At 51.4% G+C, this 21,307-nt stretch overlaps 5 protein-coding genes across 5 annotated transcripts; all 5 read right to left on the bottom strand.

Moving 5' to 3' along the window:
- Nucleotides 1-2,353: 2,353 nt before the first annotated feature.
- AYO21_04745 (hypothetical protein) lies at nt 2,354-5,621 on the bottom strand (the record flags this gene model as incomplete). The annotated part of the gene is made up of 5 exons (XM_022654717.1): nt 2,354-2,662; nt 2,719-3,246; nt 3,297-3,868; nt 4,833-5,045; nt 5,096-5,621. 5 exons carry the CDS (start codon nt 5,619-5,621, stop codon nt 2,354-2,356), a joined length of 2,148 nt encoding a protein of 715 aa, XP_022513084.1.
- Nucleotides 5,622-6,316: 695 nt separating this feature from the next.
- AYO21_04744 (hypothetical protein) lies at nt 6,317-7,677 on the bottom strand (the record flags this gene model as incomplete). Its single annotated transcript, XM_022654716.1, has 2 exons — nt 6,317-7,198; nt 7,279-7,677. The coding sequence occupies 2 exons, from the start codon at nt 7,675-7,677 to the stop codon at nt 6,317-6,319; spliced, it is 1,281 nt and encodes a 426-aa protein (XP_022513083.1).
- Nucleotides 7,678-8,849: 1,172 nt separating this feature from the next.
- On the bottom strand, nt 8,850-9,918 carry AYO21_04743 (hypothetical protein; the record flags this gene model as incomplete). The annotated part of the gene is made up of 2 exons (XM_022654715.1): nt 8,850-9,691; nt 9,783-9,918. The coding sequence occupies 2 exons, from the start codon at nt 9,916-9,918 to the stop codon at nt 8,850-8,852; spliced, it is 978 nt and encodes a 325-aa protein (XP_022513082.1).
- A 472-nt stretch (nt 9,919-10,390) lies between these two features.
- Nucleotides 10,391-11,981, bottom strand: AYO21_04742 (hypothetical protein; the record flags this gene model as incomplete). Its single annotated transcript, XM_022654714.1, has 4 exons — nt 10,391-11,253; nt 11,308-11,392; nt 11,443-11,558; nt 11,609-11,981. 4 exons carry the CDS (start codon nt 11,979-11,981, stop codon nt 10,391-10,393), a joined length of 1,437 nt encoding a protein of 478 aa, XP_022513081.1.
- Nucleotides 11,982-15,464: 3,483 nt separating this feature from the next.
- AYO21_04741 (hypothetical protein) lies at nt 15,465-20,544 on the bottom strand (the record flags this gene model as incomplete). Its single annotated transcript, XM_022654713.1, has 2 exons — nt 15,465-20,435; nt 20,491-20,544. 2 exons carry the CDS (start codon nt 20,542-20,544, stop codon nt 15,465-15,467), a joined length of 5,025 nt encoding a protein of 1,674 aa, XP_022513080.1.
- Nucleotides 20,545-21,307: the final 763 nt, after the last annotated feature.

Genomic DNA, 21,307 nt, shown 5'->3' with positions numbered 1-21,307 from the left:
ACTGCCGCCTATGTCCTTGGTGTGCTTCGCAGCTGCTTCTAGCTCGTCTAGGCTCGGTAGTGTGTAGTGTGTGTGTGTGTGTGTGTGTGTGTGTGTGTGTGTGTGTGTGTGTGTGTGGTGGTTCAAGAAACTAAACAATGTGGCCAAGGGTGAGGTGAGGGTGGAAAGATATACCATTGAATGCGCAGCGTCGCCCATCAACGTGACGTTACCGCGAGGCAGGAGCTGATCAGGGAGGACCGTCTCGACCAACTTGATCGGCGGGCGCTGGATCCCCTCGAGCGGCGTGCGTTGGATCCCGTCGACCAGAAAGGGTGGAAAGTCCTTGATCACCGCCAGCGCCTTCTGGAGGAGCTGTTCCGCGGTGGCCGAGGACGCCCAGCTGTCGTCGACTGCAACGTCGTCGCTGCGGTACGACACGTTCCAGTTGAATAAGGCATCGCCATTGCCGTCGCCGTCGCAGTGCTCGATGAGCAGAAAGTAGAACTTGCACGTGTCGGTCCCGAGTAGGATGCCACACGACGAGTGTTCGAGGATGGGCCGCCACTGGTCCTGGCCGAGCCGGACGACGCCGTGGATCACGACAAAGTTGGTGGGGATCAGCGGGCTGCGCTCCAGCAGCTGTTTGCGCACCGTGGACCGGGCCCCGTCGGCGGCGACGAGCAGCGCGCCTCGGGCGGTGGTGCCGTCTTTAAAGTGCAGCGTCACGCCGTCCGCGTCGTCGCTGTAGCCGGTGACGTGCTTGCCCGTCTGGAGGTTCGTGTGCGGTGTCAAGAGGTTCCGGATCTTCTCGCGCGGACAGAAGAACATCCTGCTGCCGTGCTCCTCGAGGCTTTTTGACCCCGTCACCCCGACGACCTGGTGGGTGGTCCCGTCCATGACAGCGAACGAGTCGAGCCTCTTGAGCGCGTAGTTCGGACTCAGCGTGGCGAACCCGGCAATGTCCCCAGGGAGGAGTCGCTCCAACTCGACCAGACACCTGTTTCACATTCACGGGCATCAGATTCCATCAGACCTCACTCACTCACCCGCAAACCGGAAAACAAAAAAAAAAAAAGAATTTGGTACAACCCACTTATCAAGCCCCACGGACCAACCCTGAGACCGCGACACATCGCGCTCGAAAATCTCAAAGTTGATGCCTTCCTTGCGAAGCATCTGTGCCAGCGCGAGACCCGAGGGTCCGGCGCCCGCAATCAGGATCTTGGAGTCTTTTCCCAGAATGGTCATGTTTCATAGCGTGAATTTGATTTCAGGTTTCCTCTCTCTCTCTCTCTCGTAGTATTTGTATTAGAGACGTCCGAGGTGGTAGGATTGTCTTATACCCTGGTGGACCCCCTCTGACCTGCTAGGTAGCAAGGTCGCAAGCTAGCTACACATTCTGCACGTGAATCTCTCGGTCAGAGACAGAGTAGGGGTAAATAACAAATCCCCTCTCCACGCGACCTTGGACTCTCTCTAGAGGCCGTTGGAAGTTGGGACGAGATATGATGGCGGATGAAAAGCGGGGTCTTTGATGTGTGGTATGTGTGTGTGAGTGTGTGTGTGTGTGTGGTGAGAACAATCCGTAATGGGTTAGGTTAGTTTAACATCTCTTCCACTGTATCCTCATTTGGCCCGCAGAGTATGAAAAGTGGAGAAACTCCCCAGGAGGAGATCATCAGTCTTGTCCGCCAGTCACCTGTCACCTGTTGCTTGTATTGTTACGAGTACGAGTACGGGTACGGGTAGCCATGAATTCGATCCTTTGCTCTTCTTGAACCAGCTAGCTGGTCTCCCTAATGAATATGTTCGGCTCACGTTCACGGCAAATACCACTGACGGTGCATTGTTTCTTTGTATGTCCACCTTTTCAAGACTACGACATCACACATCGATACTTTGTTGGATGATCATGGGTTGTCGACTCGAGTCGGATCGAATCGAGTGGAATCGAGTCTAGTCTAGTCCCGACCCGTGGAAATTCGGTGCCGAATTCCAGAAGGTCCGGGGTATGGCGGAGCCTAGCTGTATCGAGGCCGAGGATTCAGAGACGGCAGTCAGATCTCAAATATTCTCGGAGCGATGGCTGAGCCGAAGCCGTGTTTCTAGTGTAGAGTCTGCACAGATACAGAATTGCCAAGACAGACGCGTTGGGGACGGCACGAAACGTGAGGCGTGACGAGGGTGTTATAAATCTCTCTGGCTCTTCCAAATGCTGGGCAATCACGCAGCTAGAATGGGTCGACCTTTCGAGTTTCGCAGCGCTGATAGCTCGTCTCATTCAGTCCATGAACGCTGACAACTCGTGCGCATCATCATAAGGACATTATTCTCGCCCTTGAGTAACGCAACCGAATCCTGCTAGGTCCCTTCATGCGTAGCCTTTCCTGTTGCACTCAAGCTCGAGCAGGATCTGGGCGCGTGCCCGTTGCTCTGACTCTGGTCGACGAGCCAGTTCTGACGTGATGTAACCCGCATCGTATTCGCGCCCGAAAGTGTCAGTGTACCAACTCCACGATGTCAGATCTGGGTTAGTTTTCAAAATATACCAGCACTCCACCACGTCAAGGCCGAGTGAGAAGGTCCTCTCAGAGAGATCGACCCGGGCGGCACAGCTTAGGGACTTGTCGATCGTATAAGTCTCTTGTCCCAATTCAAGCAGCTGAATCTCGATCGGATTCTGGACATTGGCATTAGAACGTATATAAAGGCCAGGTTTTGCAGATCCACTCATACCAGCATTGCTTTCGCAGTTAATAACGTGAGCCAGTCAAACGGGCGAGAAGTCTCGCAATGCCGTATGATATTAACTTCCACCTCTCGCACCTGTTCGTTGATAGTGGATCCGAGGGTTTGGTCATGGTTGGATCCCGGCTCCCCGGTCTTGAAATATCGCAATGTAGCGTCAAGCCTCGTCAATTCAACGACAAGATGCAAATATGACATCTCAGTGATTGATTTCCTGGGGACCGGAAGCTGTCGCATGGTGGGGTTTAGGTCGATGTCATTCAGGTTTAATGGTAGCGCAACCTGCTGGGAGTGGAAGATAGTACTTGGAGCATGGCCGTGTTTTAGGGCCCTGTGGTAATCGAGAACGTATAGCGTCCACCAACAGCGACGCCAGAGCTGCATTTCAAGAAGAGATAGGTCGTCGCGGCGGCTGTCACCACTGTCTGGGAGCAAGAGGCGCGCTTCTGAGACGGCCCGATCAAGCAGAGCCGTGCCCACTCGCACATCGTCCCCAGACCGCCGCAAAAGGCAGATCTAAACACAAACTTTTGAGCTGAATAAGTTCACCAAGCTTGCAGACTTACTGTGTGAAGAACAAGGGCTTGCAGGACATATAAAGAGGACCTGTGGAGGGATGCCGCCTGTTCCAAGGCTTGATGCATCCTTTGCATGTACAGGGACGCGAGAACGGCCTTTTTCTGCCGGAATCGACTTTCGACCTCGCCCGGGGAAAGAACATCGACCGCAGCATAGCAAATGCTGAAAACAAGCGCCCGCAGGCTACAATCGGCCGCCCAAGAGTCGGATGCTGCACGGAGAATGTGTTCTGAAAAGGACGGACAATGGATTAGCTTAACGACGGGGTCAATGTGGCTTCTGTAGACGGCCCACAGCTCGAGAACTTGAGACCAGAGCGACCAAGAGTTCAGTGGCTCTGCGGGGAGCAGATCCGAGGGTATAGAAGCCCCCGCCGATAGATCAACGTTAGTCGCGAAGTTTAAAGCTGAAAAGCTGCTACCTGTTTCGCTCAGATGGCCAGAGATTTCAGGCGTCTTGTCGGCGAACCCAAAGCATGTGGACGCAGCCCTAGAAGTCTGACTCGCCGTTCCCTGGTCTTCATATCGACGTTCCTGCGCATCCGCAGATAATCTCAAGCCTGGCGAGGCCGCAGGACAAGTCAGAGAGCTCGGGCCAGCACTGGAGACAGCGTCCCCTCCCAACTCTGTGCATCCCTCTGCCATCGTCTTGACCAGATCTTCCGATTCTCTCTCCCGCCGTGATTTCCTCTTCTTGTAGGGCCCCCTCGGCATGCGACGTCTCATGAGCTGCTCGGTCGGGGGATATCGGCAGGGGATTTGGATCTTTGAGCAGGCGCTGCAGGTTCCGGGACGGCGATCGCATTTTATCTTCCGCGCGTGACAGGAGCCGCAGGCCGCCCGGGGTAGCGTTGGGACGTGGCCTGACATGAGGAAGAATCCCGCGGGCGCAGCAAAGCGCGGATGTTTGGGCCACCTGTGTTCTCAGCAGGCTGGTCGACTGGAGCGACTGCAAGAGTCGAGAAGAACAGACGTAGATATCCGGTCGAGGTCCAAGGTATGTGTCTCACTCTTGAGTTGGCATGCCCGGATAAGTTCAGTAATTGGAAATTGTGGTGAGCCGTGGCGGGGAAATATGCAGAGCATGCGGACGATTCCTGGGGAAGACTGATGATCTTCTCCACGAGAGACTTGGTACAATATGTAATGCAAAGCCACACCGCATTTAACCCTACCTACTTCCACTCACTCTTTCAACACTCAACTACCCAGATACCTAAGTACCGTCGTCAACACATCTGCACCTGTCCCGTGATACCTCCATGAAATAATCCCTCGACCCCGGACCCCGAACTGACCCATCGTAGACATCCCTCTGAACCGTACACCACCCCTTCAACAGCCACCCAAAGACGCCACCTTGGTGGTCGCACACGTCGTTCATGCACTTTAGAAGTGCATCATTGCATGTACGGAGTTCATCGGTGGGACACCCGGCTACCGGGAGAGGAACGCAGAGGGAAGACACGAATCAGCAGTCTGAGGGACAAAAGGCAGTCTTGGAGATTTGGGGGAAATACTTACCAACACACTTGCCGTGCTCGATGCAGCACTGTCCAAACTTTCCACTTCCAGGAGGAGGATCTGCAAAGAGGCCGATCCCGCAACCGTTGGACTTAAACTCGCCCTGGCCTGGCTTCAGCACCGCGTGTTGGCCGTGTGGACACCGTCGGACGCCCTCGTCTGGCGGTCCTTTTGAATAGGACATCTGTGCGGCGACGTCTCTGATGGCGAATGCTGCCACTAGTGAGCCTTCCTGATCTGGTGGATAGTTCGACTTGACTTACTGTGGTTGGCGCTGTGGCTCGGGAAGACGTCGTCGACATCGTCCTCGCCAAGTGCGTTCGTGTAGGTTTCCTGTGCCGACACCGAGGTTGTTGCCAAAGTAGCTGGCACCGCAGCACTCATCATGACAGGGCCGAGACCGCACCGGCTGCACCAGCTGTAGGAAGTCGGAGCCACGTCCTCCGCAGGCGCCGTGGACGTCGCCGTTACCAATGTGGGAACGACCAGGTCCGGACGCCCAAGCGGATGAGGGCTGGAGTCCTCATTTAACACAGGGCTGGGCGTATGTGTGGCGCTCTCCTCCCTTGCGACCAGCGTTGCCGTTGGCTCTGCATGACGAGTACCAGTGTCCGCCACACACCCCACCGTCGAGCTCGACACGCTTGTCGGCTCGGCGAAGACCGAAGCCGTGATGGTCGTGAATCGACCAATGACCTGTACCACGGACACGGCACTGAAGGGAGCCGCCCTGACCAACGACAGTAAGGTGACAAGCCCAAGGGCGACGACGTGAAAGGAGAAGCGCATCTTGAAATGCGGTGGAGGAGAGTACTTGGAGTAGGTACGGTATTTATCAGAGAAAGGATGTGAGGAAGTCTGAGCGCCTCGTAGATCGAATATTCGTGGGAAGCAACGTAGGATACCAACCTACATAGATGAAGGACATCAAGGTCGTCGCGAGAGAAACAGAACCTTCTTATATCTTACAGGCTGCTCACAGCAGGATGGATGTTCAAGTCCTCGCGACAGAGACTACGAGGTGGAGTTGAAAGGTCCTCAACCAGAAACACCTCAAGGGCAAATCCACAGGGTCTTCAAAACGAGGGTTTTTGGACGTAGTTTGTTTCGACCAGCGGACAGAGAAATGAACACGACATCGAATGGAGGCTGCAAAAGACACGATTCCCAGACCCAGTGAGATCAGTCAAGCAAGCCTTGTTAGCGGAAGGCGAAGAAACCGGAGACGACATTGCGAGTTCTTGTATTTCAGGGGCCACAGCCTTATTCTGCATCTTGTTCCACCAAGCACAGCAAATACTTTTTCCAGCCAGAAAGGCTTGTCGCTGTTATCCCAAGGCACCTTCAGTGTGTAGCTCAACTTGTCGCACATCCATCCTGATCCCAACTGGGTTTGTATCTTGAATTTTTGATCGACTTCGTAATGGACACTCCCCACCTATCAGCAGAACATTTCGACTGCCCCATGTACTATGCGGCGGCAGTCAGTGACTCCTGCCAAAGCTTCCATTCGCCCTCTCCCACTCCTGAATCATGTCTTTGACATTTTCTCGCCGGATCTCGTTGTGGCCGTTTGCGTTCCTCTCATTCTCTTCGAATCGTTCATTGTTCTGTTGGCTTTCCCTTCCCAAAGAATGCATCACCGGACTCTCACTCGATCCATTGCATTTTCCAACCTCTCCGTCATCGTACACACTGACTGATTGCTGGGAGAGAGATTGTGGCAAGAACTGTAGTTGGAGTTGGGGATACGGCTCGTCGTTTGTTACAATCACCGAGGGCCTATGATCTCTAACCTCTGGGCTTGGGCTCAAATTACTGCGTTGATTCGTGTCCGCGTTCCAGTTGTCCGTAGCAATCTCAGCGTTGCCATCGAGCGCGACAGTCTCGAAATTGTGATCGTATGCTAGCGTCGGTGGAGATCGCATGTATGCAGTAGCCTGGCTTTCATCGCTGACTGTGATTTTGGGATTGACAAAGGGACTTTGACGACCGTCAAAGTGATGCATAGCAACATCTTCTGCCCTATTGTGCATGAAAGGTGGTCCGGGGCTAAACGTGGCGCTTGGACCTTGCTCGTGGCCTTCAAATTGATACTCGTTCCTCAGGGGGCTTTTCTGAGCCACTGTTCCAGGAAGCAGTGCATCACGTCGACCATTAACAGGAGGTGGAAGGAGTGCAGACGGGTAACGAGGAAGATATCCATTGCCGCTGCAAGTGGACTGGTAAGAGTTTCGGAATTGATCTGTTGGAGGGGCGAGGTGACTGAGACGTTGTTGCGAGTTACACCGTGCGTAGGGATCCTCGACATTGTAGAAATACGGAGCATGGGAGCATCCACCCTTGGCGTTGCCAGTGCCCATATCCTAACATCACCTTGATGTCAGTATGATGTGTCTGGCACGTTCTCAAATGACGGGGCGAGAGAATTTCCGACGAAACTCACATTCTGCCACGAATTGTCCCCTGCGATGGTATATTCATCCCAGTTCTTGTTCTCTCCTTTCCGTCCCATCAGCATGGTGGTCGGTCTGATCTCTCCAATAGCCAGCCGTGCCTGCCGGCCTCTTTCCCACGCGTACATATTATTGACCCATCGGACCTCTCTCAACCTCGCGACCTGCGCTGCCGATCGTTGTTTATTGGGATTGTAGTAATCGGTCCCGCCTGTTTCGTCCATGGACTCAGGATCGATCAAAGCGGACTGACCGCGACGGCAGTAGCGAAAAATACTGGCGAAAATGATGGTGCACGCGAACGAGGCGAGAATGACTATGCCGACGATGAGGGAAGGGGAGATCGCTAGACTAGTTTGTCCACTGTTGTCGTTCTGTTGAGTGGCCATTGTCGGAGCGTCGATGGGTGATCACTGTCGTCGACTCTCAGAGGATGAAATCGATGAAGCTGCGCTGACTCTGATGGTGACGGTGTCGCTACTGGAAAGAGTGTGCTTGCGACAGGACAACGTGCTTGCGGCTGAACATAGTCGTGGTCATTGATTCAGGCAATGAAAGAGAATCTCGTCGGTATGACTTGTCCTCGTTGCAGCGCGTGAAAGGGGTAATATCGTCCAGGTGACCAAAGCGATCCGACGAACGTGAAGATTTTGTGCGGTGGGTGAATATCGCAGATGTGAAGTCCCGATTGTCGACAAACTTGATCTGATCTCCATGTTTACCACGGTGCGGCAGAATGCATATGTTTCCTCATTGCCGTCGCGGTACCACGTGAATTCCTTCACTCTCCTGTGCTCTGGACTTTCAAGGACACTTACAGCGCTTGCCACCCTCCTCTCGCCTGGTGGTGTTGACGCAGGCCATCTTGACACGAGACTTTCCGCTCGTTCAAGGGACAATGTCGTAGAGCCTCTTTTGATTGAGTCGCTCTGCGTGATGTTCTCCCATGCAAAGTACAGTATAGTGCGGTGGCCCGGGTCGTAATTTGCAACGAGCCCAGCGGTGATTGCAAGTGTGACGGTATCTCGCCCTGCGCTCGCCCAATGGGAGTAATTCGCCACTCTTCAATCACCCCTTGATTCATTGGCTATCGCACTGGAGCCGTCATACGGGAGCAGTCGAGAAGTGCGACAGAGTTTCTCATCTCAATGAGATCGATATGGCTGGAGTCAGGAGGCTGGCATCATGAGACTGGAGATTGCGAGGGTAGATGGTGGTGTCAAGATCTCAAACACCAGCAACAGCCATGAACTACGCAGCCTCAACGCCGAGAATTGGCTCTGCACATGCCTCCTAATGCTTCATAATGCCAGCCTCGTATGAAGAATCTCTCTGCTATCAATCACCATGTCAAGTCTTTGTCCACAGCTACAGCCATCTGCCGCAAAACAGATCTTAAACACCTACACCTACACACCCGCACGCAACGAGTTCCCCTCGCGGCGAATTCGCCCTGAACCCTTTCTGCTCTTGCAGTTCCCATGTTGCTGGTAGAAACCCCATACGCCTATCACCCATTGCTGCTTTCAAATGTCCCACAAGTTGTCTCATTCACAGAGTATTATCCTTCACGTCCCCTGAGCAATCCAATAGCCTTCTCAGCCTCTTCTGCACCATCTTTGCTACCATCATAGACCTTATTCATGTAGCCGCTCAGCTTCTGAAGAGCGTCCATCATCCTATCCTCATCAAATCTCTCATAATGCACGTCAAATAATGCCTTCATCGTTCCTTGGCATGCATTCATGCTCCGCCTGGCATCATCGAGCTTGGCCTTGACCAAAAGGAGTTGCTTGCAAATCTCGTCTTGAGCTGGGAGAACCGCCTTTGGCAAGATTGGGAAAGAAGCGGCCGCAGAGTCCCGGGCCAGGTTGTTTGCACGTTTGCGGGCAGGTTTAGAGGGCGGCTTCGAGGACATTCCGACAGAAGTGAAAGGCATAGTTTTCCGATGGATGGCGGTGGGGAATCCAAGGCGGAAATTGCTCCTGTTGACTATTTTCTGACGCTTGAATGTGGTGTTTTGCGAGTCTGCGCCCTCGAGTTCATCGTCTGAAAAGGTCAAGTCGATCACGTTTTCTTCCTTTATGTCCTGCAAAGGCCTCTTTCTCATCAGAGGCTGGACAGGGTGGAATTTCAACTCGACGGTATGGTTGGCCGGGGTTTGTATGGTAACTGCACTTCTTTTTCCCTTTGCGTTGCCATCTACATCCCTAGGACGATACCTATCAGGGTATATGGGATCGTTGAGTAGACGACTCCGGCTAGAATGGAAAGTTCCCGCCTGCAAGGCCAGTCGCTTGACAGCCCAGATGAGATTGAACAGGGCTTCATGGTTGAAAGTGTTGAACCCGGCCTTGGTGGCAGCATCTGCAACTTGGAGCTCGAAGCCCGCCAGTTCGACAGCTGGATACTGTTAGCCTTATTTTATTTTCCCCTCATAGTAGCCATACTGCCTTGATAAAGACCCGTAACCCCTGTCTCTTGATGCTCATACCAACAGCCACCTCCTCGCCCGCAGAATCCAAAATGCTTCCACGGTAGGCAGGTCCCTCTTTGCTGAATTGAGCTGGCCAACCGACCAGTGTCCCAGTGAGCGAACTCGCAGACGACCGCACCAAATGCATCGACATTTGGGCACCGGGGCCCGAGAGCCCAGTATCGGCAAGTGTAAAGTTTGTTTCGTGAATTTGCAGCGGACATCGTGAATGTGGGTGGTGGGTTCTGGAGGTGGTGCTACAGATCGATGAGTGAGTGATAAAAGTACAAGCGCCAGGTCGTAGAGAGACCCAGCTCTCCTTTGCAGGACAACGCTGAAGAGCTGTGGTAGAGATAAAGACAATCAACTAGTGGATGTAGTGAGTGAAAAGAGAGCGTAAGAAGCGAAAAGATAAAGCGAAGAGAATGTTATTGACTCAAACCTGGGGCAGCCAGCAGCAATCGAAGGAAGGCACCCACCAAAATCACATCAGCAAGACGAAGAAAAACATCGTCAAATTTAATGGGTGTGTTGATTCAAATCTAAGTAGCAGAAGAATTTCCCTCCAAGCCATCAATCATCTCAGCAACAGATCACGGTCTCTTCATCTGATAAACACCAACCCCTTATGCGGAAGCTCGACGCTTCAAGCACTTCTCTTTCCCCTGGAAGACCTCTCCCTGCGTCTTCAACTTCATCAACACATAGGCAGCCTTGGTGTCGGTAAATCCCCTTGAGGACTTCTTCCTTGCCATCACAGTATTCTTCTCCTTTGCATCATCAGAGTCATCTGAGCCTCCATCATAGTCTTCATCAACCTCCATGGCTTGCACAGCCGATCTGGGTGACATATCGAAAGCCGAATCTTCTGCCCCGACACCACTTGGTATATTGTTGGAGAACAACGGCCTCCGAGGGGGTGGCAACAGGTCAAGAGGGGGATGCGATCTCGGGATATTGGCAGCCAGCCGACCTTTGCGAGATGTCCCGCACGGCGAAGACGACCGAGTAGTGCTGGATGGCGACCATGGATTGTTGAAAGAGATTTTGGGCGAAGGAGAACGAGGAGTGTTGACCGCAGACCAAGGGTTGGTAAAGGCAATTTGCGGCGAGGGAGAAGACAATTCATACTTGTCCTCACGACTCGTGTCCGTCGAGTATTCACTCGTGGTATCAGTCTCTTTATATGGCTTGGGCAAGATCATTCTGAGTTGAGGACGAACTTGAGGCGTCTGCGGTGTCTGAGGCCTGGATATGCCCGACGAAGGCCCCGTTGTGATCAGGCTCTCAAGTTCACGGTATTGTCGAACTTGCAGAGCACAGCGTTTGGTAATCTCTGGATCAATCTGCATGGACCCAAAGTTCTCTGCGTCGGGAGACAGACAGATCTTGGGGAAGTCCTTTCCAAACACTGGCGTCAGGGCGTAGCGAATGTTCCAGCAAAAGGTGGCAGCCATTGCCTTGGCCGCATCGAAGGGAATCCAGTAGCCTAGACATCATGTCAACCTCAATCTCAGCCACAAATCGTACGTATGGTGCCTACCTTGTGCAACAAGAGCTCCTCCAGTGATGCTGTGGCAGAGTTCTTTCAATCCGGGATTCCTGCTCAGCATCTTCGCGGGTGTTGTCTTCAGGCATACGGTCAGCTCAGACGTACATCACTTGGTCCACTACATACCTTCGAATAGTTGCCGCACTTGAACAATGGCGTGGTACGGACTAGGCCAATATTGTAGTCCCACAGCATTGTGTATGTGTTTGACTCTCCCGGTATCTTGAACTGATATTGGAATACTAGACAAGGTTAGATGGGCAATATGTATCAAGTGCCCCGGGGGAAGTACCTTCAAAGCTCTCCCGGCCTGTCTTGTCCCAAAACAACTTCTTCTCACTGTTGTAGGGGATGTGTCGTGGGTATGTTGCTATGTCACCCATCGGGTAGACTTCGTACATCTGATGTTTGGCCTCAAGCAGCTCGTCTTGATACTCGTCGGGTGGGTATCGACATTCCCCCTTGATGACCCCCGGCTTGAAGACTGCAGCGTCTTTGCACATCTTCTGCTTCTTTCGAATGCGTTTGTCTGGTCCATTCCCAACTGTGTCTGATGCTACCGAGGTTTGGCTGTCGTGGGCAGACACCTCGTCCCGGCTGTCGTTGGTACTGTCGTAGTTTTCTCCGTCATTGACCGGGTTGAGAAGAGAATGTATCGCAGCCATGCCGAGAAAAGTATTCACCGTGAATGTAAAAGAGATACGAGGTGGTGGAAAAATCGATACTTGCAAGGATGGTTTGATATATCTGCTGGCACAAAGATTCTGCTTGATGGTACAGCAAATGGCAAACAACAGCCTGGAAAAGACGCCACAACAAAGCTTGGAATCTTATAACCCGCACAAATCGCCTTGTCATGGTTGTATCCCGTTTCAGTTCCACTTTGAGATACAAAGAAAAGAAGCGGGTGAGCATGTCCTTGGACACATGCAATGACTGAGGCAGGCAGCCAGTCTAGGCCATGTGGTAGACGAGGCGGTCTCCCCATGATCGTCCTTCTTGACGAATCAAAGTACCCACGGTAGTGAATTTGGCTGGCACGCCAGATGAGCGGTGTAGGAGTTCGTCCTTGAGGGTTCGGAATGGCGCAGAGGCGAGGCTCAAGTCCCCTGAAAGACCAGAACTCTGAAGCTCAGTTCATCGATGTTGCGCGTGCCCGCACGGCTAGGTCAACTGCAAGCCGAGCTCCTAGCATATTACGGTAAATGGCTGAAAGCGTAGATCGACAATTGTTGGCATTGAGATAAAGACAGACATTAGTTGAGGTAGGAGACTCTTTCCAGAGGGGCGAGGCCGGGTTCGCAATGCCTGCAGACCATTCTCCAGATGCCTCGAGCCACGTTGTTCGATTGAGAGTAAGCCTGGATCGCAAACACAGCTGTGAATTGTCGGCCAAATCAGAAACTTCCATCCGAGGAATTAACAGCCATCAAGAAAGTCGCTGGTCTGGCCATCCAGACGTTGACCTTGCTCCCTTCTCCGCCGCCGGTACCTTGCATTGACGGGTGGCACAGTCGACCCACTGGTTGGTCAGCCTTGCGATGGTCATAGAACAGACAAAGAAATTCTTGCGTCAGGAGATGCACGGATGATACAGAGCCCATCGCCCTAGGGATGCAGTCACCAGGTCGCGGCCATGAAGGGGTACAAAGCCTTCGGACAGTTGCTAGTCCTCTTGTAGCCGAAAGGATCCCAAACTGGGAATCGGGAGGTTTCCTTGGTCGATCCGGACTTCACTTCCACGCCTCTCAATTTCTTTCTCTTGCTTTCCTAATACGCCTCTTCTCCGCACTCCTATGCTATCATACTCCCCTGCTGTGCGTATTCCTGTCATGGATGGTACCTCGTTCGCCGACTTTGCATTCGTGGCGCTGAGGCGCAGCTAGGGATCAATCTGTTTCGACATACCTATCTGCCCACCCCTGGCAAATGTAAAGACAACCATGAGGCAACCTGACTCTCGAGGCTCTTAAAGTACTTGCTGGGTACGCCTCTTTGAGCAAGAGTTCCCCCACTAAGAATATCTGCGGCGTGGACCCCTCTCTGTCCCTGACGACATCTGAATCTCTCCCGCGTGCTCATCATTGATACCGGGTAGTACTGTGCGATTGAGTGTGGTCGAAGAGGCCACTGGGCATTGTCGAGAGAGTTGCCTTGGCTGCACCGCTTATCTGTGGCAGCGACCAATCTGCTGTTGATGTCCTCAGTCTTCCGGTCTTGCAGAACAGGTCGCCGTTTCGAGTTCCCTGCTCGATTTCTTTCCTTTCGCAAGACCCCTTCTGCCACTTCAGGGTCCGTGTCCAGACCCCTTTATCTTGCTCTCGGGTTGAACCCATACACTAGGCCCCCGCAAGAGTGTATGTGACACTTTTATTTCCAATAGCTCGAACAAGATGTCCAAGATCCTTGATCGCCAGTATGACCAGATTCTTCTCAAGTAGACACGGAGAGGTTTTACTAGCGAGCCCAGTCGTCCAAGGGGTTCCCACTTGTCATCGGCTTGGCCATCAAATACTGAGCTGGCCGCTTCGAGTGCCTGAAGCACCTCAGGCATGGAAGAGAAATTTCCACACCAGCAACCCTGCATTATCGCGCCAAACGGCAGATGATCGACTTCTGGGAATTGGCCATTCATATATTGTTGTTCGACCAGGCGTCTTCGATCGTCCAGTGTTTCAAGTTCATGGTACGGGGTTTTTTGCTTGTCGTGATTTCGTACAACAAGCAGCCGTACGCGAAAATGTCGGTCTTCTGACTGATTGGCGATATTGATCGTCGGTAACTGAATCACTCATAACACGATGTAGTTTCTTCGCCGTAAATGCTGCAACCTTTGAAATCGATGATTTTTAAACAATCTCTGACTAAGATCATGTTGTTACAACCAAGGTCAGCATGAACTATCCCATTCTGACGCATATATCGCGTTCCTTCTGCAGCGTCCATTGACCAGCGAACTCTTCTGCACAATGGAATTTGATCTGCATTCGTCTGTTGATACAATGTCCGAAGGGGCTGCCCGCGTTCGGGGACTATGGAATCCTCCTCTGTGGCGCCTAGACATCTCACAATATTTGGATGTGAGCCGAGGCGGGCAAACGTCCGACGCTCAACATCAGCGTCATTCTCCTTGCCATAGTATTCTTCCAGAACTCTTTCCTCGTCAATTCCGTGAACAATTCCTGATTTGCCAGCAGCGAGGAACACGAGTTTGTCAAGATCTAGAGATATTCTAGGACTAGTATCTTAGTCGCTTTACGGGTGATGCATTTCGAGGTAAGAAGAGACAACATCCCATTCGATCGGTAAAGACATGTACTATACAGCAATGCGGGTAAATAGAGTCTTTGTTTTGTTGTCTTCATATTATAGTTGCCAAGCATTGCCAAGTTTAGGGAAAGCTCGAGGTTAATATTAATTAAATTGAAATCCCTGGCCGCCCTGCCTCCCTGAGGCCCAGACACTAGATAAAAGCACGCAAAACACCAATACCGAGGTGCTGTCGTGCACTATCGTATACTAGCTGTGCACGACACCCTTGCACTATGGTTCCGTCTAATTTTTCTATCAGTAGTTCGGGGTTTTTTTTGTTCAGCCTTGTCAGCCTTGTCAGCCTTGTCAGCCTTGTGCGGATTTTCTGTAGAGATGACCTCAAGCAGCAGCTCCACTCAACCCACTTTACGCATTGCACATCTACCAGGATGAAGGATTAATGTAGTTATCCCAGCGAAGTAGAGGACTAAAAGATGTCGAGTCCGTACATAATAAAACTCCGGGAACTTCCAGTTCGGTTTACCTTATTCCTGTTGCTGCTCCTTTCCTCGGCCTCGCTCGTCTTATTCTACTGGAGACAATTATAGCGCCCAACTCAGCTGAAACTACAAAAACAATGAGCCCGCCGAAACCATTGGGACCATTACGCATTGTCATCTTGAAAGACCCAGAAGTTTGCCAACGTCGAGTCGTCAAAGAAAAAACGGCATCCCCACGGGACGATATCTTGTGCTAACCGCAGCTCCATGCGATTGCAGCCAACACGGAACTCCAAAACGATGTCCATATGCACATCCATCTCATGTCTCATCCAACCATGTCCCACTCAACTGTCTCAGTGCTTCATCCATCCAACCGTCGCCCTTGTCGCATAATCATTCGTCCGAAAATGCCGCCGAGGAACCATCGTCATGGAAACCTGTATCCTCATCGTCCTCATCGTCATCGAAAGTGTAGACGCTCGGCTTCTTCACAGTCACCGCTCGCCTGGCCGGCCTCGCCGCCGGTTTCTTTGCAACCGGTTCGTCCGACTCGGAGGCTGAAGGTGACTTCAGAATATCATCTGCCAGAGCATCCATGTCGTCATCCGAATCCACCACTTTCTTCTTTGCAAGTCTTTTAGCATAAGCCTTGGCGACTGGAGATTGTTCCACCTTCTTTGTCGCCGCCGGTTTCTTCGGCGCCGCCTTCTTTGTTTTCGCTGGCTCATCCTTCACTGCTTTTTTGGCAGGGCCCTTCTTATTTGCTTTAGGCGGGGCGACATCGCTCTCGCTATCGTCGCTGACAATCTTCTTTGTCTTCTTGGTTACAGGCTTCTTCGTGAGCTTCGTTGAAGCTTCATCTTCGTCGGAATCCTGGACAAAATTGGTGTCATCCTTATTTGTCACAATGATTGATCTTCTCGGTGACTGCTGGGGAGCAAGCATCTTGTAGTCGGTCTCATCATCTGAAAGGTCCATCGAGGCTTTTGCAGCTGGCTTAAGAGCCGGCTTATAACCATGACTGCTGCCTGGACGAGAAACAGAATTGGAGAAAAGGGCACGCGCTTCAGCACCGCTATCGGTGCTGAGATTGCTTGGTAGACCTTTCACCATGTCGCCAAGATCAGCGAGCAGGTCATCTCCATTGTCACTCTCAGAGTCACTCAACAATGCATAGTTTGTCGGCTTTTTGGTGACCGCACGTGCTTGCCGGGGTGCAGCTTTGGGAATAGGGTTCTCATGGTCAGACTCGTCCTTGACACCGTTGGCAAAGTCATCATCGCCAGACTTTGCAACGCCGTCCTCTGGCTCCTCAATAGGGTCACTGGCACCATCAGTATACATGGCTCGCTTCTCCAAAGCATTCTTCAAGGCATTGGTCTTCGGCGCAGCATACGCTGTAATGGAGCGCTGTTTTGCAACCTGAACTGGCTTCGGAGCAGGCGCACTCTTCTTTGCCTTGGGAGCAGACTCCTGGAAATCAGAGTCGTCGTCCCACGCATCTCCGAGTCCTTTTCGCTTCTTGATGGTAGGCTTTGTCGTTGCTGCTGTAGCAAACTTCTTCGAGACTCGACGGCCCTTACGGATGTTGCGCTTGCGGTTGTGCTCGTCCTCCAGCTGGAACCTCCATTCCGCAATGAATTCGTCAAGGTCATGTTTCCAGAGATCCTCTTTCGATTTCTTCATGAGAACATCGATTTCCTCCTCTTTGTCCCCGATCTGTCGTTGAAGTCTCTCAACTCGCTCCTGTGTCAGTGACCACAGAGCCATGCCGAGAAGATAGTCGTAGGCGCTGGCGTCAACCGAATCTTCTTCGATATCATCCTCATCGACAACGGGCTCGGTCTCACCTTGTTTAGCTGCATCTTGCGTCTTTGGGAACGCATCAAAGCCAAGCTTTTGAAGTTCTGCAATGAGCACAGCCTTTTTCTTCTTGGAGATACTCAGTTTCCCATCAATTATCATCTGAATAAACCGAGCTTGATTCGTGAGCCGTCTGAGGTCCTTTTGCATTTCTTGCAAAAGCCACTCCTTGCGCTTGGCATACAATTGCAGACGATAGCTGTAGAATTCGTCCATGATGGCTTCGACATTCGCATATTTTGTGATACGGCCTTCTGGATCAAACGCCACAAGATTTGACGTTGCCACTGACCTTGTGAGTTTGAACTTTTCCACAAGGCCTTCCTCAAGGGCCGACTTCATGTGCTTTTCGTCCAATTGGATGATGAAATGTACCGTGTCATGGGTATTGTAATCCTTGTAGTCCTTAATGAACGATGGGGTCTTCTCTGCTTTGAGGATCTCTTCCAAGCGGTCTTTGAAATCTTGCGTCCATGTGCGGATAGGCAATTCTGTTATCTCAACTTCAGTGTCACCAGATTGGCGGATGATACCACTGAATTGATATCTATCAGGCCCAGTAGCCTTGACCTCACCCTTGAATCCGCGGAACCAGGGTTGCATAGGCTTCCACTCTTCACCGGCCATTCTTCGTTTCAGGTTTTCCACAATGTCTTCTGGATTGTAGTTGGGAATGGAAGAGCTCCAGCCCGTGCCGATGCCATCGGCACCGTTGACAAGGACCATGGGGACAATCGGGACGTATACCTCAGGTTCAATCTTCCTGTCATCATCAAGGTTGTAGGAGAGCAGGGGTTCGTCGGCTTGGTGGAATAGTTTCCTTGCAAAGGGCGATAACCGGGTGAAAATATAACGGGCGCTTGCAGAATCGCTACCGCCCTGGTTTCGGGTACCAAATTGGCCCGAAGGTTCCAATAAGTTGACATTGTTCGATCCGACAAAGTTTTGCGCCAATCCAACAATCGTCTGCTGGAGAGATGTTTCACCGTGGTGATACGCCGTCAAACCACCAACCATACCCGCCAGCTCAGCAACCTTCATATCCTTCTTTAAATTGCGCTTGAAGCAGGCATACATGACTTTTCGCTGACCGGGCTTCAGACCATCCACCACTGAGGGGATGGATCGGATGTTGTCGGCCATACTGAACAGGATTAGCTCTTTGTTGACAAAATCGGTGTAAGAAATGTTTTTGGTTGTGTGGTCCAGAAACGTCCCTGGCTTGAATTGCCGCAGCCACTCCTTTCGCTCGTCCGCCTTCTTCTTGGAAAAAGCAAGTTCGATCAAAGCAGCTTCGTCATCCTTCATGACGTCGAACTCTTTGTGATGCTTGTCGATATCATTGAAGTATTGCTGAGCATCCTCTGCCGTGCTTGTTCCCAACCCTTTGTAGTATTTGTTCTCCCATCCACGTTCGTGCTTATGAGCTTCTTTCCATGCCTCGTACTCTGGCATGGTGTAGAAAGAGCGAGATTGGGTCGGATTCTTTGGGTCGCCCTTCCACACCTTGACAATGGGCGTAATGAACTCGACCAAAAATTGGGGGATCTTGAGCAGGCTAGGGAATTGAACTTGCAAGAAGTTTATCAACAACCCTTTGATATGACTTCCATCATGATCTTGATCCGTCATGATCATGAGATGTCCGTATCGGAGACCATTGGTGTCGGTGTATACCTTCTTGTGCTGCAGACCCAGGAAGTTCTTGATGTTTTGAATCTCAGCATTTTTGGAGATCTGGTCAATAGAAGCATCTCGGACGTTGAGAAGCTTGCCTCGTAGCGGGAACACACCAAATAGGTCAGGACCGACCACGGAACGTCCTGCCATCGCAAGACTTTTTGCCGAATCACCTTCGGTCAAAATCAAAGTACATTTGTGCCCTTCTCTCGTGCCAGCCTTATTTGCGTCGGTTAATTTCGGGTTGTTCATGCGGCTTCGTTTGCTCCCGTCGGATTTCTTGAGGATCTGGTCGGCTTTTTGCTGTGCAAAGTGAAGAATGTTGCTGACGACTTCGGTTTTTGCAACCTTCTTCATAAATTCGTCGGAAATCTGACATTTGCTTCCAAACTGACTGGCTTTTGTGGTCAGTTGCTCTTTGGTCTGCGAAGTGAAAGCTGGATTGACAATAAGGGCGTTGACAAAAACGAAGATATGGTTGCGAATCTGGTTCGGCTTCATTTGGGCACCGCCCTTGTTTCTTTTCTTGACAACGTCCATGAGACGGTTGACGATCTGGTCAGCAACATAATTGACGTGTGTACCACCTGAGGTAGTGGCGATGGAGTTGACGAATGACACCTGTTGGAACGAGCCATCAGACACGGCAAAGCCAATTTCCCAACGAGGATCGGGAGACTCTGTGATGATTTCAGAGTTGTCATTTGCGGCCTCCTCGCCTCGCTCCTTCTTGATGGCTTTGGTATACATTTCAATATATTTCTTGAAGTTTCTGATAGGAATCATGGTGCCGTTAAGCTTGACTTTGACCCCCTTGCAGGTGCCAGCAAGATCATAAACTCGACGTTTGAAAAGCGCTTCGAGATCGTCATCCATGGCCGTCATGCCGAATTTCGCAAAGTCGGGGTAAAATGTCACTTTGGTATAGTCTTCCCCTTTAGAATCAGTAATCTTGGCCTTCCCCATCTCGGACATATTCTTTGTCCAAGTCTGTTTGTATTTCTTCTTCTGCTTGGAGTCGGAGGTCTCTATTGTGAATTCCGTGCTGAAGATATTGGCAAGTTTAGCACCGTAGCCATTTCTGCCACCAGTGATCTTTTGTTCGTTGTCGTCGTAATTTGAGCCGGTCAAAAGATGGCCGAAAATCATCTCTGGAATGTAGATTTTTTCTTTCGAATGAATCTCGATAGGTATACCACGGCCATTGTTCCACACGCTGACCTCCCCCTTTTCACGGTCGACTGTCACACGGATCTCATCCATCTTCTTGTCATTTTGCTTGTTGTCCGCAGCATTGACCAAGATCTCGTCGAAGATCTTGAAGATACCGGGAACGAAAGATATCTCGCGAAACTCCATGCAGTCTTGCTCTGTATTGTAAACCCACATTTGTCTCTCTGTGCGCTCGACTGAGCCAATGTAGGTGTCGGGACGCTTGATGATGTGTTCCAACTGCGTGAGTTTCTGGTATTGCTCTGAGACGCGCTTCTTCTTCTTTTGAGGCTGTGGAGAGTCGCTCGCTCCATCGAGGCCTAAAGCTTCATTGACGACATCACCGAGAGGTTTCTTGTGGCTCCCTTTGACCGGGTTTGGGTTCGGCTTTGCCTTCTTTGCCTGTGGAGGAGTGTCTTCAAGCAGGGACTCATCGTTGAAGGGGTTACCGGCCTCATCATCTGAGGCCTCATCTTCCGAGTCTTTCTTTGCGCGCTTCTTGGGAACGGTGGTCTTTGGCTTCGGGCCAGGTTTCGCTTTTGGAGCTGCTGCCTTCTTTGTCGCAGGCTTGGTCTCAGAGGCTTTCTTGACGGGTTTGGTCTTGGTTTTCTGAGTAGCTTTGTTAGAACTGCGTTCCACTCTTGGAAAACGCGCTGGAACATACAGTAGCGGGTTCAAAGTCTGAGCCATCATCAATGTCAAAAATTGAGGAGTCCATCACACCGGTGTAGTCGGAGAGAAAGCTGAATCAGGAACGCCCAGCAGTTGGGTCGAGGAAAATGCGACTGTCAATACATGCAGCGCAGAGAGATGTTACTATCTCTCTTATCTTGACGGTTCTGGAAGACTCAGCAGTGCGGTTTCTGATACGCCAGGGCAGTTGTTGACCTTGTAAACAACGACACAACCAACCTTGAAGGGGAGTTGAGAAGCCCCACAGTCGCCAAGAGCTCGCGTCAAAACTAAGCCTATATAGGAAATACCTATCCTGAACTACCTCTAATACGAAAGTACTGCATTGTCTCGCTCTTCACAGCCACTTCACAGCCAGTTGAATGTTTTCATGGGACAACAATCTATCACGTCGTCATGCGAGTCTGCAAATCAGTGGCAACGCAATCGATGATAATTTGTGACATTGCCTGTGCTGTGGCAAGGAGCCATTGTTAGCCCCTTAAACTGTTGCTCCATATTCGAAAGTCTGAACCGCGGGTCTGCAACTAAGTGTCCAATAGTTCTGTGCCGCGGACTTTACAGTGTCGCCCCAGTTCAATAACGATAATACTCCGAGTATGAGGTATTGATCTTTGTCAGGTCGAGTTTCGACTAACTGCAGTAATTCATAGGTAGCCCTTTCTTCGTCTGGGGCAGCAACTCATCGCGTGACATTCGCTCCTCGTTACTGCACTTGGGGCTTTAGAAGTGTGTCAGAATGCTTCGCCAATACGGCCACCCATCAACACCACCACCACCACCTCCTC

The sequence above is a fragment of the Fonsecaea monophora genome (assembly GCF_001642475.1).
Source record: "Fonsecaea monophora strain CBS 269.37 chromosome Unknown Scaff27, whole genome shotgun sequence".
Lineage (NCBI taxonomy): Eukaryota > Fungi > Ascomycota > Eurotiomycetes > Chaetothyriales > Herpotrichiellaceae > Fonsecaea > Fonsecaea monophora.
Note: the sequence above shows the minus strand (reverse complement) of the source record. Positions and strands in the feature narration are given on the sequence as shown.